Genomic DNA, 16,152 nt, shown 5'->3' with positions numbered 1-16,152 from the left:
AGCCGTCATCTAGTTACTGATTCTCTCATGAGTTGTATCTGATTTGCTACTTCATCAGTCCAGTGAGATTTTGTTGTTGATGCTTTTCTTTCTCTTTCCTGTAATTTATGTGCTAAAGAAACTGGATCAATTTCCTGTTATTTAACATGTACTTCTCTCCACTTCATTCCCTTTACTTCTATAAACAAGCTGTATTAGTATTGTGTGTTTTATCAGGAAGCTTATGTCCAGCTGTTTCTCTTGTGGTGTTAGCAGTCATTCTTGATTTCATCCTCTAAAAATTACCAAATAATTTAAAAATTATCATTATAAACTCATAGATTTAACAAATATTTTGTGCTTAATCAGTTATCAAACTTATACTCAAAATGTCCCATCTTTGACCAGTGGGAACCTCTTCAAATTGGTTTCTGAGTCCTTTTGACATGATCCTAGGAAGTTTTGATAGCTTTTTTGTTTTTCTAATATGGCACTTTGCTCCAAGCTCATAATATACATTTTTTGCCCTGTTCCCAGAGATGCTCTAAGGAGCCCTAATTCTTTGGAGTGGGAAATGGTACTTACAGACAGCAGACTAGTCATTAGCCTGCTCAAGCTGCTGGGCTGGTCACTGCTTCTAAGACTTCAGTGGATGAGACTAGGAAGTATTTTTAAGAAACGTGTTATGACTCCATTCTCGTATTTCCAATTCATCCACTGACTTCTTTTTTTTTAACATTTTTTTACTGAGTTATAGTCATTTTACAATGTTGTGTCAAATTCCAGTGTAGAACACAATTTTTCAGTTATACATGGACATATATATATATTCATTGTCACATTTTTCATCCACTGACTTTTAAATTTCAGTTATTTCATTTTTTTTTCTTTTTATTTTCAGAAGTTCCATTTGGATCTTTAAAAAAAATTTTGCCTGGTCATTTTGCCAATCAGTTGTTACCTTCTCATTTAAAAAAAAATAAACTTTTAGTTTTAATTTACAGAAAAGTTGTAAAGAAAGTACTGAGAGTCCCCATATACCCCACACTGTTCCCCCTACTATTAACATCTTTCATTCGTACATTTGTCATAATGAACCAATATTGATCCATTATTACTAATGAAAGCCCATACTTTACACAGATTTCCTTAGTTTTTATCTAATGTCCTTTTTTTTCTGTTCCAGGATCCCATCCAGGATACCACACACATCTAGTTATCATGTCTCCTTAGGCTCCTCTTGGCTGTGACAGTTTCTCAGACTTCCCTTGTTTGTGATGACCTTGACAGTTTTGAGGAGTACTGGTCAAGTATTTTATAGACTGTCTCTCATTGAGACCTGTCTGGTACTTTCTGCATGATTAGACTGCGGTTATGGGTTTTTTGGGAGGAAAACCACAGAGGTAAAGTGCCATTCTCATCACATAATATCATGGGTCCATACATGATAACATAACATTGATGACGTTAACCTCGCTCACCTGGCCGAGGTAGTGTTTGTCAGGTTTCTCTGCTGTAAAGTTACTTTTTCCCCCCTTTCCATACTATACTTTTTGGAAGGAAGACACTATGCACAATCCACACTTAAGGAAAGGGAGTTATGTTCCACCTCCTTGGGGCAGAGTGTCTACATAAGTTATTTAGAATTCTTCTACACAGGAGATTTGTCTATTCTTCTCCCATTTATTTATTTATTCAATATTTTATTTTTTTCAGTATGGACTCATGAATATTTGTTTTATATTTTGAGTTATAAATTTAATGCTACTTTACTATTTGTTGCTCAGCTTGTTCCAGCTTTGACCACTGGGAGCTCTTTCAAGGGGTTTCAGTGTCCCTTTGATGTACCCTATCATTGTGGGTTTCCTTACTTCTGATATATAAGATGCTCCAGACTCCTTCTGTATATTAACTCTTCCAGACCTAGAATCAACAATTTCTTGAAATAGCCCTGGTTCTATTTACTGGAGAATATTATTAGGAATCAAGATCTGGGTACTTGGTATACCTGTTGATACTTGGGTATTTTCTCACTTTTTTGACTCCATCTTAAAAACAAACAAAAAATATATATGTATATATTTGGTGAGTTTCTATTATTTCTCTCCGTATCTTAAGTGGCTGGCGGTCTAAATCTTCCATTTTGTTACCTCTGCTACTGCTCATACATGGTGACTTATTTTTGCTAGTCCTTGGTTACTTTTGATTGTGAATTTCTTTGTGTCTTACTTTGATAGGTGGGAGTACTGACGGATCTGGATTCGAAGCATTCCTCTAGAAGATTATTTACTTGTTTCTACCAGAGACCAGGGCTACTCTTTAATATCTCAGCTTGAGGTGTCCATCACAGGGAGCGTAAATTTGAATCCCAGTTCTACGTGAGGGCAGATCTTAATTATTAATTTGCAGGTGAGACTTTTTTTGGTGGTGGTCAAATCTAGAACCATGGCCAAGGAAAGCAGATTTACCTTTTAGTCCCTTATCTAGCAGGAGACCTTTCCCCCATATCATTGTTTTTAAGATCTGGGTTTTATGCAGTGGTCTCAGGTTTTGGTCTTCACCTTGCACGGTTCTGAAGCTTAACCTTGTTCCCTCATGTGGATATTAACCCACAGAGCTCTTGGTTTCTGTTGGGATTTCTCCCCAAGAAAGTTTCAGTTTTCAGATTTGCCTGCCACTCCAGTTTCAGTTTTCCTTTCTGTGTTTTGTCTGTTTATATTGTTTTTGTCTCTAGGGATTTTCCCTCACTTTCTTGAAAACTCAGCAGTAGTTTAAAGATATGTTCATTTTGACATATCCAGCCTTTAGGGGTTTTGCAACACAAGACTACTTTTCATAATAGAAATAGTGTAGCATACTGCTAAAAGCAGAGGTTACAATGGGAGACTAGTAGGAATATCAGTATTTTGCAAACCAGTGATGTTTTGCAAAATACTATAAATAATCTAAATGTCTATCAACAGCAGAATATATCAATAAATGATACAATTTCTATTGTATGCCAAAATAACCACAGTATCATGAAATGAACAAATTATAGCTAATATATCAGGTTGAGCATAAAAGTCATAGAATACCAGTAGTATGGTGCTATTTATATAGTGTTCATATTTGGTTATACTACATAGTATTTTACGTAAGAATTCACATATATATAGTACAACAGTAACCGAAAGGGAATTAGAAATACAAAATTCAAAATAGTGGTTGACTCTACAGGAAAGTGAGAACAATTTGTTTTAGGAGGGATATTCAAGAAGCATCAATAATATTTGTAATGTTTTATTTTTTATTAAAAAAATTTTTATTGAGGTATGGTCAGTCTACAATGTTGTGTCAATTTTTGGTGTACAGCACAATGCATCATTCATACATGAATATGCATATATTCATTTTCATATTTTTTAAGCTTAGTAATGGATATATGGTGTACATTATTCTTCATACCTTTTTAATATATGAATATACAAATGCACAAAAACACACGCTTTTGTATGTATTTCTTAACAAAAAAATACTCTGACTACTAATGAAGCTAAAAGTAGGAAGGTGACCAGTTAGGATGCTGGGTTAGTAATTCACACATGCGATGATGATAGGTTAGACTAGGGGTCAGCAAACTATGTATGGCCTGTGAGCCAGCCGCCTGTTTTTTGTAAGTAAAGTTTCATGGGAACATAGCCACACCTATTCATTTATATGTTGTCCTTGGCTGCTTTTGTGCGACAGTGGCCAAGTTGAGTAGTTGCAATGGAGACTGTGGCTTGCAGGCCTAAAATATTTACTCTCTGGCCCTTTAAGAAAAAATTTGCTGACACTTATGATGTTAACAGTAGAAATGTTGAGAAATGATTAGATTCAGGATTTTTTTTTTTAGAAGATTGAGCCAACTGGATCAATAGTAGTTGGATATGTGAGCTTCTGGCAGGGTAGAGAGGGTAGATCTGGGAATCGTCAGCATACGGATAGTTCATTAAGCTATAGGACTGAATGAAATCACTTAATGAGTTAAATACTGAGAGGAGAAGAGGGTCAAAGACTGTGCTCTGACACCTTCCTCCACTTAGAAGTCAGGAAAGGAGGACGGCACATTAACTTGACTGATGTCCTGGTTGGCCCAAGTCTGGAGTTTTCCAGGATGTGGGGCTTTTCAGTGTTAAAACTGGAAAAATCCCAGGCAAACTGAGATGGTTGATTACCCTAGATGGTATCTTAAAGGAGAATGAGAAAGACTGGTGAGCAAAGTAGGAAAATGACCAAGGTACCTGTGGATGTAACAGTAGATCAACAGTAACTGACCAGCAGACTTAACAAAAGGGAGGGTTTTGGTAGTCTTAGAAAGAGTGGTTTTTCAGTGACATTATGAAGTAAAAACTATTCCTGATTGAGATGGCTTTTTCAAAAGTGGAAGAGAATTCTGGGAAAATGGTGGAAGTGGATGTATAATGTCTTTGCTTTCCTTGAATCCTTCCCATCTCCCATCAAACAAAACAAACAAACCAAAGAAGAGAAATTAAGAGAGCAAAATACAAATCCACAGTAACATCTATATCAAAGGTAAGTGACAAGTCTTCCCCTCAAACCCTAAAAGAAGATTAATTGGGAATAAACTGACAGCCTTAAGACCCTTTTGGTGTCTGCAGCTTTGTGGAATGAAGTAGAAGCAAAGCAAGGGACTGTCTGATAGCTCTGAGAACAGAACCCTCAACTCGTAAATTTACTCACTAGAAAGTACAGCAGGCCAGTTCTGAGAGCAGCAGCTGGGACCAGAAGGCATCCTCCCGCAGGCAGGTAAATGCAACGTAAACACAGCACAGCTAAAGGTGTTAGAGCAGCCTGGGCCCCACAAACTCTAGAAACCAAACCACAGGTGCCTTTTGGGACAACACCTACTATTCAGGAGACATTTCTGGTAGTGGAATCCAAATTGAAGAACAGGACAGGGATGATACAGGCAAAGGAAGTCTAAAAGTGGGAGAGGGGAGCAGAGGAGATTTCAAGATGTTAAAATTTAAGACTACAGTTTTGAGCACTCATAGAAAACCACAGAGAGGGAGGAGCTCTAATGCTATATGAAGCTATAAAATCTACCCTGGCCCAACTCTTCCTCCTAAGTATAGACTAACACTCATTACAATTAAAAATGAGTAAGAGAATTAAAATGGAACACTAAAAAGTGTTCAGTTACCATATAATCCAAGAATACTATTTTTTGGTATATACCCAAAAGAACTGACAGCAGGGACCCAAAAAGGTATTTGTACAACCATGTTCACAACGGCACTATTCACAATAGCTAACGTGTGGCAGCAACCCCGATGTCTGTCAACAAATGAATGAATAAACAAAATGTAGTATAAACATACAATGAAATATTATTCAGCTTTACAAAGGAAGGAATGTTGACATATACTACAATATGGATGAACCTTGAAGCCATTATGCTAAGTGAAATAAGCCAGTAAAAAAAAAAAAGACAAACTGAATAATTTTATTTTCTAAGGTATATAGAGTAGTTAGAGATAGAAAGTAGAATGGTGGTTGCCAGGGCTTGTGGGGAGAAGGAAATGGGAAGTTGTTTAATGGGTATGGAGTTTCAGTTTTGCAAGATGAAAAAGTTCTGGAGACTTGCTGCACAACAATGTGAATGTATACTTAAAACTGTGAATGTACACTTAAAAGTGGTTAAGACGGTGAATTTTATGTTATGTATATTTTACCACCATTAAAAAGAAAAGGGTAATGGGCCAAAAGAAGGTATCAGTGCAGATGAAGGCAGGAAATTGGAAAGAGGAAGGAAAAACAGGATGCACATAGAAAATAAGTAATAAAATAGTGCACCTGAATCCAAACATATCAATAATTACATTAAATGCAAACAGACTAATAAGTACACCAATGAAAAGACACAGAATGTCCAAATGGATAAAAATACATGACTGAAGGATATGCTATCTATGAGAAACTCACTTCAAATATAGGTAGATTAAAAGTAAAAGGATAGAAAAATATACTATGCAAACAGTAATAAAAAAAACTTGAATGGTTATATTAACAGGAAACAAAGGCTAGAGAGCAAAGAAAATTCCAGGGATAAAGAAGGATATTACATAGTGATGAAAGCATCAATTCACTGAGAAGACCTAATCCTCAACGTGTATGTACCTAACAAGACAGCTCCAAGATATATGAAACAAAAACTGACAGAGATGAAAGGAGAAATAGGTAAATCCACAATTTTATATAGACTTCAACATGAGTTTCTCAGTAATTGATAGAATTAGTAGACAGAAAATTAGCAAGTATATGGAAGAACTAAATAACACAATTATGCAAAAGGATATAATCAACATTTATAGTATACTTTAGCCAACAGTACTAGAATACACTCTCTTTTCAAGTGTGCAAAGAACATTCACCGAAACAGACCATATCGTGGAGCATAAAACAAACTTTAAAAGAATTGAGACCATATAATTTCTTTGACGTAATGGGATTAAACAAGAAATCAATTTACAAAGAGGAAAACCTCCAAACACTTTGAAATGAAACAGCACACCTCTAAATAACCTGTAAATTAGAGGAAGACTTGAACAGAACTTCATCAAAGAGGATGCAAGGATGGCAAATAAACACATGAAAAGGTGTTCAACATTACTCACCATTGGGAAAATGTGTATTAAAACCATGATGAGATACTATTACACACCTATTAGAATGGCTAAAATAAAATATATTGCCAGTGCCAGGTGCTGGCAAGGATACTGAGCAACTGGAACTCTCATACTTTGTTGGAAAGGATGCAAAATGGTACAGACACGTTGGAAAAGAGTTTGGCAATTTCTTACAAAGTTAAACAACAGTCCTACTTCTATTTACTCTATAGAAATGATAACTTATATTCACACAAAAGCCTATACATGGACATTTGTGGTAGCTCTGTTTATGATTGCCCAAAATTGAAAACACCCCAAATGTCCTTCAACATATGAATGGCATACCCATACAGTGGAATAGTACTCAGCAATAAAAGGGAATGAACTATAAGTACATGAAGGAACTTGGCGTGGATCTCAAGGGCATTAAGCTGAATGGGAAGAAAATCTCTAAAGGTTACATACTTTGTAATTTCATTTATATAACAATCTGAAAATGAAAAAAAGATTGTAGAGATGGAGAACAGATCAGTGTTTACCAGAGATTAGGGACTAGGGGGGGAAGGGAGTATAAAATGATAGCCACAGGAATTTTCGGAGGGTGATAGAACTATTCTGTATCATTATTGTGGTCATGTGAATCTCTACATGTATTAAAATTCATAGAACTGTGCACAAGAAAACTTTGTTGTATGTTAATTTAAACAGCTTAAATATAAGTAATAGGAAAATACTGGTTTAACCTTACACAGACTTAAAAGAAAGTAAAGAATAAAACATTCCTATAAACAGTGAAAGGCATACCAGCAAGCCATATCAACAAACCATCATAATGTTTCAAAACTAGCTAAAAATCTCAGAAAACGGTAGATACTCTAAAAGAACAATATAACAGAATTAGAAAAACTCAGATATGAGGCAATTGGAGAAGTTTGAAAAGATGGTGACAGAATCAGGAAGCAATTAGAAATAAAACAAAAAATTTCAGAGGTGAAGACCAAACTAGAAGGAAAATAAAAATTAAAATGTGTGACAGGTAATGCCTTGGGAGAAATAGGAGATGGAAAGGAAAAAATTTCAAAATCAAGAACAAAGGAAGGAGGAGAAAAAAGGGGTTAGAGAGAATGATAGATACAGAAGATAGGCAGGGAAGACCAAGATCTTCATTAAAGAGGTCCAACAAGAGTGCAATGAAACAGAACAATCACCAAAAATGATTAAAGAGAACTAAAACTAAGAACAAAGAACTGATGCTGTATTTTAAAAAAGAACACCATGTGTCCAGGAAAATCTTAACTTTGTCATGCAAGCATAAAGACCAAGTCACTTGAAAGGAAAATCAGATTATCTGGCCTTTCTACCACAAAGCTTTACTCTGGAAGACAATGTCTATTTTTCTATTTAAGTTATACAAAGATATACATTTTGAACTAAGAATTTGATACCTAGCCAAGTTGTTATATATATGCAGAGGCTCAGGGAGTATTATTCCCCTAACCCTTTCCCAAGGACTCAACCAGAAAACAAGCTTCAGACAATGGAAGTAGAGAGACATCAACCTAGGACTGGAGTGAGCATTAAGTATATAATAACCTGTATCTCTAATACCAAGTGGTGGTATTAAGGGAGAGAGTATAGTATTATTACTTATATTGTGTAGTAGATATATGTGGTTATAATTCTCCAAGCAGGATGAGAACGGGGAGGGGGGAATACGAAAGGTACAATAAGCTTGTAAATTGCCTTATAGATATTAACAGGGAGTAAGTCTTTCAAATCAGAGGAAGGAAGGAGAAGTTAATAATTATTTTTGATATTTCTCATATTAGGAAACCAATAGGTAATAGCAAAAGAGGAGGAGGACAACTGTTATTATATAAATATATTAGGCTAAAACTAACCATTAGGTAAAAATGTAAACTTGTCTAAATATAAAAAGATATGCCCCCAAGTAGAGAATAATTTAAATGGTATACATAGTGAAAGACTGTGTAGATAAAATACATGGATGTGTGCATGTTCGAGTGTTTACGTATCATAAATCAAAATTAGAGAACTAAGGCTAAACACTGATTATTATATTAAAATATGCTGTTATTTATCTAAACAGTTTTTAAAACTAAGGCAATAAATATTCTAAATGACAAAATAGAACAGTTAGATTTAATTATCTATAGGACACTACATCTAAAAAAAAACTAGAATACACATCCTTTTCAAGCACGCATGGAACCTTTTCTAGAATTGACCATATACTAGGACACAGAATAAGACTCAAAAAATTTAAGAGGATAGAAATTATTTCAAGCATCATTGATTGATCTTTTCAAATGACATGAAAGTAGAAATCAACCACAGAAAGAAAAATTAGAGGAAAAAACGATTACATGGAGACTAAACAACATGCTACAAAAAAACCAATGTGTCAATGAGGAAATCAGAAAGTACCTTGAGACAAATGACAATGAAAACACAACCATACAAAAAATCTATAGGATAGAGCAAAAGCAGTCCTAAAAGGGAAGTTCATAGTGATACAGGCTTTCCTCACAAAATAAGAAAAATCTCAAATCAACAACCTAATGTACTATCACCTAAAAGAACAGAAAAAGAAGAACAAACAAAACCTAGTCATCAGAAGGAAGGAAATAATAAAGATCAGAGAGGAAATGAAATAGAGATAAAGTGTTTAATTGTTATCTACAAGGAGAGGGAAAGCAATAGAATGAAGAGTACTTCTTTCACTATACTTTTTGGTAGATTTGAGTTGGGAACCGTACAAATATCATACACAATTATAAAACAATATGAACTTTAGAAAAACCCCCAAAGAAAAAGGAAACAATTCAATCTAAATGTGTATCCATTGGTTATACATCCTAAGAAAAAGACACTACAAAAAAACACCCTAACATTGTTTTTAGTAACATATTAGTGGTAGCAGTGTTGATATTGTTATGCTGAGACTGTGGCATAAAATAAATGAGCAATTTAGCTGGAGTCTTGAAAACTGAGACTTTCAGTATGGGAAAAAGGAAATAGATATAAGATTGATAACATTAAGTAAAAACCCTGCAGTCCCGAAGATGAACTGGAAGGATTACTTTGAACTCAAGCTGTATTTTATCTTTAGTTATATATCTTATAGATTAAGAGTCTTACAGATAGTGACCAGTCTCATATGTAGTCCTCACATGGATCCTGATTCAAACTAAAAAATACACATTTATAATTAGACAATTGGGGAAATAGGATATTTGACCTTAGAGAATTACTGTTAAATTTTAGGTGTGACTACTGCATTGTTATGTTTTTGCAAAAATGTCCTGGTCTTAGAGATTCATGTGGAAATACCTACAGATAAAATTATAAGATGCCTCAATTAATCTACGGAGTTAGCTACAAGAAGTGGGTTAATCAACAAGATTGTAAGTTGAGAATTGTTGAAACTGAGTGACTGTCATATCGGGCACATTTTTCCACTTTCTTAAGTTTACATTTTTCTATGGAAAACTATTTTAATGCAAAAAAAAAATGGGAAGCAAGAGAGAAGAAAGATGGCGGAGTATAAGGACACTTGTAGCTCACCTTCTCCCACAAATACACCAAAACTCACATCTACGGACCCACTCAGCCAACCAGAGCACCTGCCGAACTCCGACAGAACATCGCCCTCTTCAAAAGACAAAGACGCCAAAAATCTGGTAGGAGAAAAGGAAAAAAGAAAGAATTAAAAACAAAACAGTGTGGGACCGGTCCTGCGGGGAGGGAGTAGCAAAGGATGAATAGCGCTCATTCACTGAGTCTCCCCCCTCCAATGGAGAGGCCAACGGGACGGAGGGGGAGCCTCCAAGACACAAATCTGCCCCAAGCATCCCTTGACCGACATAACTCAGTTAAACGGGTACAAAGGGTCCCCGTGACACCGACCCCGAGACGTGAGCCAGCAGGTGGGGGCCAGGACAGGCTGCCTGAGCCAGGTGGAGGACTGGGGCGGCAGCACTGAGGCAGCCCCGGGAACTGCAGGGTGCTGCGTGCTGTGGCTGGGAGGGTATATGGAGCAGAACAACCTTGGTCCCCCATAAATTGTGAAAAAGCAAAGCAACAAGGCTGGTGTGCCCTGGGAGGAGGGGCACCGTAGCCTTCGTCTCCTCAGACCTGTGGCGCCATTGCTGGCACTTCTCTTGAGAAGAGAGGCGGGGTGCAACCACAGCTGCCATCTCCTCCTGTGCGCAGTGCCCAGGCAGGGGTGGGGCTGAGACCTGAGTCCGCACCCAGGGGCTCTGCAACCTCCTAGGGAGGACTGAGACTTGTTTACAGCCCAAGGCAGATAGGATCTTTCTGCCCTGGCACCTCAGAGAACTTGTGCTCCCAAGACAAACAAGGAGCTGAGATATGGCACAGAGCAGGGGTGGGGCTATTCCACAGTCTTCCCCAAGCCCGCCTACGGAGTGCCAACCTGAGGCGGAGCAGGCAGCTGCACAGAGCAGTGGAGTGACTGAAGCCAGGAGAGGGCGGGTGGCCACCTGCCTTCCTGGCAGGAACGCAGCACCTGACCACGGTGCTTGGAGGGGGCGTGATCTGCCCACTCGCCCGAGCGCAGCATCTGACTGCAAAACCGGGAGGGGCAGTGACCCGCCCACCCACTGGCCACAGTGTCAGAGAGATATGAGCAATATGAAGAAGCAGAGGAACCACTCCCAATTAAAAGATCAAGAGAAATCCCCTGAAAGCACAATCAAGGAAACAGACATTGATGGCCTACTAGATCAAGATTTCAAAAAAGGAGTGATCAAAAGTACTGAAGGAACTAAAAGAAATAGTGTTTAGAGATACAAAATATGTCAAAAATAAAATAGAAGCTATAAAGAAGAACCAAGTAGAATTAGTAAACTCATTTGCTGAAATGAGAACTGACCTAAAGGCTGTGCAAAGCAGACTAGATAATGCAGAGGAACGAGTAAGTGACCTAGAAGAAAGGACAACAGAAAGCACCCAATCAGAACAGCTGAGAGAAAAACAAATAAAAAACAATGAAAACAATATAAGGGACATATGGGATAATATAAAGTGTGCCAATCTACACATACTAGGGGTTCCAGACGGGGAAGAAAGAACAAAGGGGATTGAAAAGGTATTTGAAGAAACCATGTCTGAAAACTTCCCAAACCTAAAGAAGGAATCAGATACCCAAGTACAGGAGGCTCAGAGGGTCCCAAACAGGAAGAACCCAAACAGACCCACACCAAGACATATCATAATCAAGATGGCCAGAGCCAAGGATAAAGAAATGATCCTAAAGGCAGCAAGAGAAAAACAAAGAGTGAGTTACAAGGGAACCCCCATAAGACTTTCAGCTGGTTTCTCTACACAAACACTACAGGCCAGAAGGGAGTGGCAAGATATATTCAAAGTCCTCCATTTCCTTCAGTTTCCATCCAGCATACCCTTTGTTATAGAGTTCCTAGCGCTCCAATCTACCTGCCTTATTCTACCAAAGAGTTGGTGATCCTAGTCTCCCAACATTCTCAAGTCCCTTTCCTTAACATCACGTAGCCCTTTTATTATGCTTCAGTCCTGTGATGATGCCTGGAGAAAAAAAAAATACAGTTTTTTCGTAAGTACAAATACAGTGGTCTTGGACATAAAGGAGGGAAGGGAAGTCCTGCGAAAGGGCCTGGAGGGACAAAATAGATTGAGTATTGGAAGAAAGGCTGAGTAATACTACAAATTCAAGTGAAGATTAAGAAAAAAGGCACCATGCTATAGTAATTGAAATAGAGAAAAAGGAAAAGACAGTCATAATTAGACATAAACGGTAGTGAGCACTGGTAGAAGTAAAGGGAGAAACAACTGGATGGATGGGTGGTTAGGTATATATAATATCATTTTTCTATTTGCACCATTTAATAATCTAGTTTTGGTTGTGATTTTGTTTTAGTTTCTGAAGGAAGTGATGAAGTAAGGGACATATCCTTTAGTGATGTGAGAGATTAAAATCAGGGACAGATGTGTAGAACTACTCTATAACTATAAGCACAAATGATCATTACAATTCTTAAGTGCCTCCCTACTTCCATGTCTGCATAGTATTTCCTATCATCCTTATAGTAATCTTTTTTCATTAATCCAGTGACTCATTCATTAAACAATTATCTATGGAACAACTTTTATGAATAAAACGTTGGTTATTTTGTGTTGAATGAAATAGCCATTGTTCCTGACCCTTAAGAGCTTTGACGGTAAGGAAAAAAAAAAGATCACATACGACTAAGTAAGTGATTGTATAATTCTAAAATCCTGAAAGCTGCAGTGAGAAAATACTATGATGAGACAGAGAATGAAGTGAATTTAAAGTGTTGTCTAGCTCACACTTTTTAAGGAAGTGAAGTTTTACCTGAGACTTACAGCATGATATGAAGCCAGCCATGCAAAGAACTAAGTTTACAGAATTTCTAGAAGATTGAACAGTCTGGAAAATTTTGAAAAGGTAACGGACTGGGCTTATTATGAATATTTCACACATAATGAACAGTGGAGAAAAGTGAGTTGAGAAGATGTTGGATAGGATTTTTGGTTGAGATACATCAAAGAAAAGATTATGGAGAATCTCATAAACTGTGATAAGGAGTCTGGATTTTATTCTGGTGCAGTTGGAAACCACTGCAAAATTTTAGGGAGGATTGTTAACTTTTGTACAACACAAGAATTGGCTGGTTGAATGTCTTAAAAATAGGAAACCCAAGACATATTGGTGTAAATTCTTATTTACTTGATGTGAGGTGGTGCACTGACATCCAGTCTTTTAATAGACCATTCAGGTGATTCTTGTCTACACCTGAATTTGGAAACTACTGACTTAACCTGTTTTCCTAACAAACTCCCTCACCTTAAGTGTTTATGCTCTTGACTTCTTTTTCAAATCGAAAGCCATGTATACCATCTTTACTTCTTATGGACATTATTTTCAGTTTTCTCCCCATTTCTACCACAGAAGTTTTATTTCTCCCCAAAGGGGAAACAACATGTGTTTACTTTCTGGTTATCTTTCAGACTTGGATTTCAGATGTAAAACCAACGAATTGTGTTGGCAAAAAGAAATCTATGAAGAAACATCATCCCAATGGATGATTATGGGAAAAAGTCATAGCCTTGTGGGCTCCAGTATCAGAGATGGCTGGCAGTGCAAAGGCAGTTTGAGACGCAACAGATAAATCAGGAGGGATATTTGGGGCAAGTGTTAATGACTTATGAAAAAATACCAACTTTCAGTCTGCAAATATCTCTTACTCTGCATCAGCAAATTTATCCTGGAGAGAAATTCTATAAATTCAAAGAAATGTGGCAAGGCCTTCATTCATAAATGTCATATGAGCCATAGCTCAGGACTTATGGGACAGCAAGGAATTCATATTGGTGAGAAATCCTGTAAATGTAAGGAATGTGGGAAGGTCTTTAGTCATTTTTGCTATCTTACTGAACATCAGAGAATTCATACTGGTGAGAAACACTATGAATGTAAGGAATGTGGGAAATCTTTTATTTGTGGCTCAGAACTCACTTGACATGAGAGAATTCATACCAGTGAGAAACCCTATGGTTGTAAGGAGTGTGGGAAGGCCTTCAGACTGCGTTCACAACTTGATCAACATCAGCGACTTCATACTGGTGAGAAAACTTATCAGTGTAGGGAATGTGGGAAGGCCTTTCTTCGTGGCTCCCAACTTACTGAACACCACAGAATGCATCCTGGTATGTAACACTATGAATGTAAAGAATGTGGGAAGTCCTTTATTGGTGGTTCCCAACTTTTCCAATATCATCAAATTCATACTGGTGAGAAATCCTGTGAAAGCTCACAATGTGGGAAGGCCTTTATTCGTGCCTCACAACTTACTCAACGTCAGCAAATTCATACTGCCAAGAAGCCCTATAAATGCAAGGAATGTGGGAAAGCCTTTATCCGTGTCTCAGAACTTACCCGACATCATAGCATTCATACTGGTGAGAAACCCCATGAATGTCAGGAAACTGGGGAGACCTTCAGACAGAATGCACACCTTACTCAACATCAGAGAATTCATAATCTAATATAATTTTGCTACTTATTTGTCATGGATCATGAGTAAAATATAGTGGATGTGTCAATTCCTTTTACCTGATGTTCAATTTGTTCAGAACCAGAAAATTGATACTGAAAAAAACTGATAATGTAGAAGAGTTTTCTATCATGACTCAAACCTTATTAAAATTCTACACATTCATACAAGAGAATGTGGTGAATGAGAAAATTTACTATTTATGTGAAATTAGGCAAACTACTTAACTTCCTTGTGCTTAATTTTACTAAATGGTAAACTATTGATAGTAATAGTATCTATCTGTAATAAAGAGCCTGACTCAAGTTTTGACATTTGGATGACCACTGATTTCTTTCGAGCCTCATCTTCCTATCCACTTTGGCCCTACATCTAAAAAGGCTGACAAGAAAGCCTATGTGTACCTCATCCTTTGGGGCCAGTGGGAAATTTAAATTTTGCAAATTCCATCCTACATCCAGTCCTACCCACTGTTGAAACGCCGATCTGTTCTCTCTGTCTTGCTCAAGCCCCTCCAGACCTGCTTGTGCAGACAGAGCTCACTCTGCCCAGGAGGCCCTTTTGTAACAAACTTTCAAAATCTGTTGGTGTGTGGTGTCAGCCTCAACATTCAAGGTAAAATTGAGAGGGAGGTTAATCCCAACTCCATGGAGTGACCACAAGTTTGTGTAGCTGGCAGCACAGTCTCTAGGCTGTGATCACCACTGTCTTGAGATCTTTCTTCTCTTGCTCTTTGCTTACTAACTGGGTACAAACCACTTTAAATAGTGTGGGAGATGGTTCTGCTGCTCTTGAGTTGTGCTGCTCTGTGCTACATTTGCTGTGTCCTACAGAGCCCTGGTTATAGATTTAATCAACTTAAGTCAAAAGTTCTGATAATTATTTTTTAGAGATGGGGTAGCATGATGGGGACCCTCCTTAAGGTGGCTCTTGGCCTGGATACATCTCTATGGGCCTTAGAATTGTGTGTCTCAGTTCCACCGTAAGCTATGACTGATGCTAGGCTCAGGGAAATGACTCAGCCAGGGACTGCTGGTCATGTGTCTCAACTAGGCATTGGCCTCTGCTCTATAGAAATGTTCAGAGTACAGTAACTTTGCCTCATTTTCCAGTGGCCATATCTCACACCCTCTTTGGATTTTCCATTTTCAGGATGGATGCTCTTACCTGTTGAGTGGCCATTAGAATAAAATTAAAACCCTGGCCCTTAGTGTTGGTCTTATAAAATGGGACCTTGTGGATCCATCCCAACCCATTACAATTGTTGATATGGCCAGTATAAACTGAAACAGGGCCTTTACAGGTTGAGGTCCATTATACATAATCTATTAAGAGAAGAGGTGATTATCCCTACTCCTCCATTTTACAGCCCAGTCTGGCCTGTCTTAAACTTGGAAAGAATGAATGGTACATTACAG

General features: G+C 37.6%; 1 protein-coding gene across 1 annotated transcript in view; it reads left to right on the top strand.

Annotated features, from left to right (window-relative positions):
* Window positions 1-16,152, top strand: part of LOC140698377 (uncharacterized) — a 116,736-nt gene that overhangs the window by 77,146 nt on the left and 23,438 nt on the right. The window contains 1 exon segment of the mRNA XM_072968660.1: window positions 14,040-14,718. Coding sequence (XP_072824761.1) covers window positions 14,040-14,718 — 679 coding nt within the window.

Source organism: Vicugna pacos, chromosome 9 (genome assembly GCF_048564905.1).
Source record: "Vicugna pacos chromosome 9, VicPac4, whole genome shotgun sequence".
Taxonomy (NCBI): Eukaryota; Metazoa; Chordata; class Mammalia; order Artiodactyla; family Camelidae; genus Vicugna; species Vicugna pacos.
Note: the sequence above shows the minus strand (reverse complement) of the source record. Positions and strands in the feature narration are given on the sequence as shown.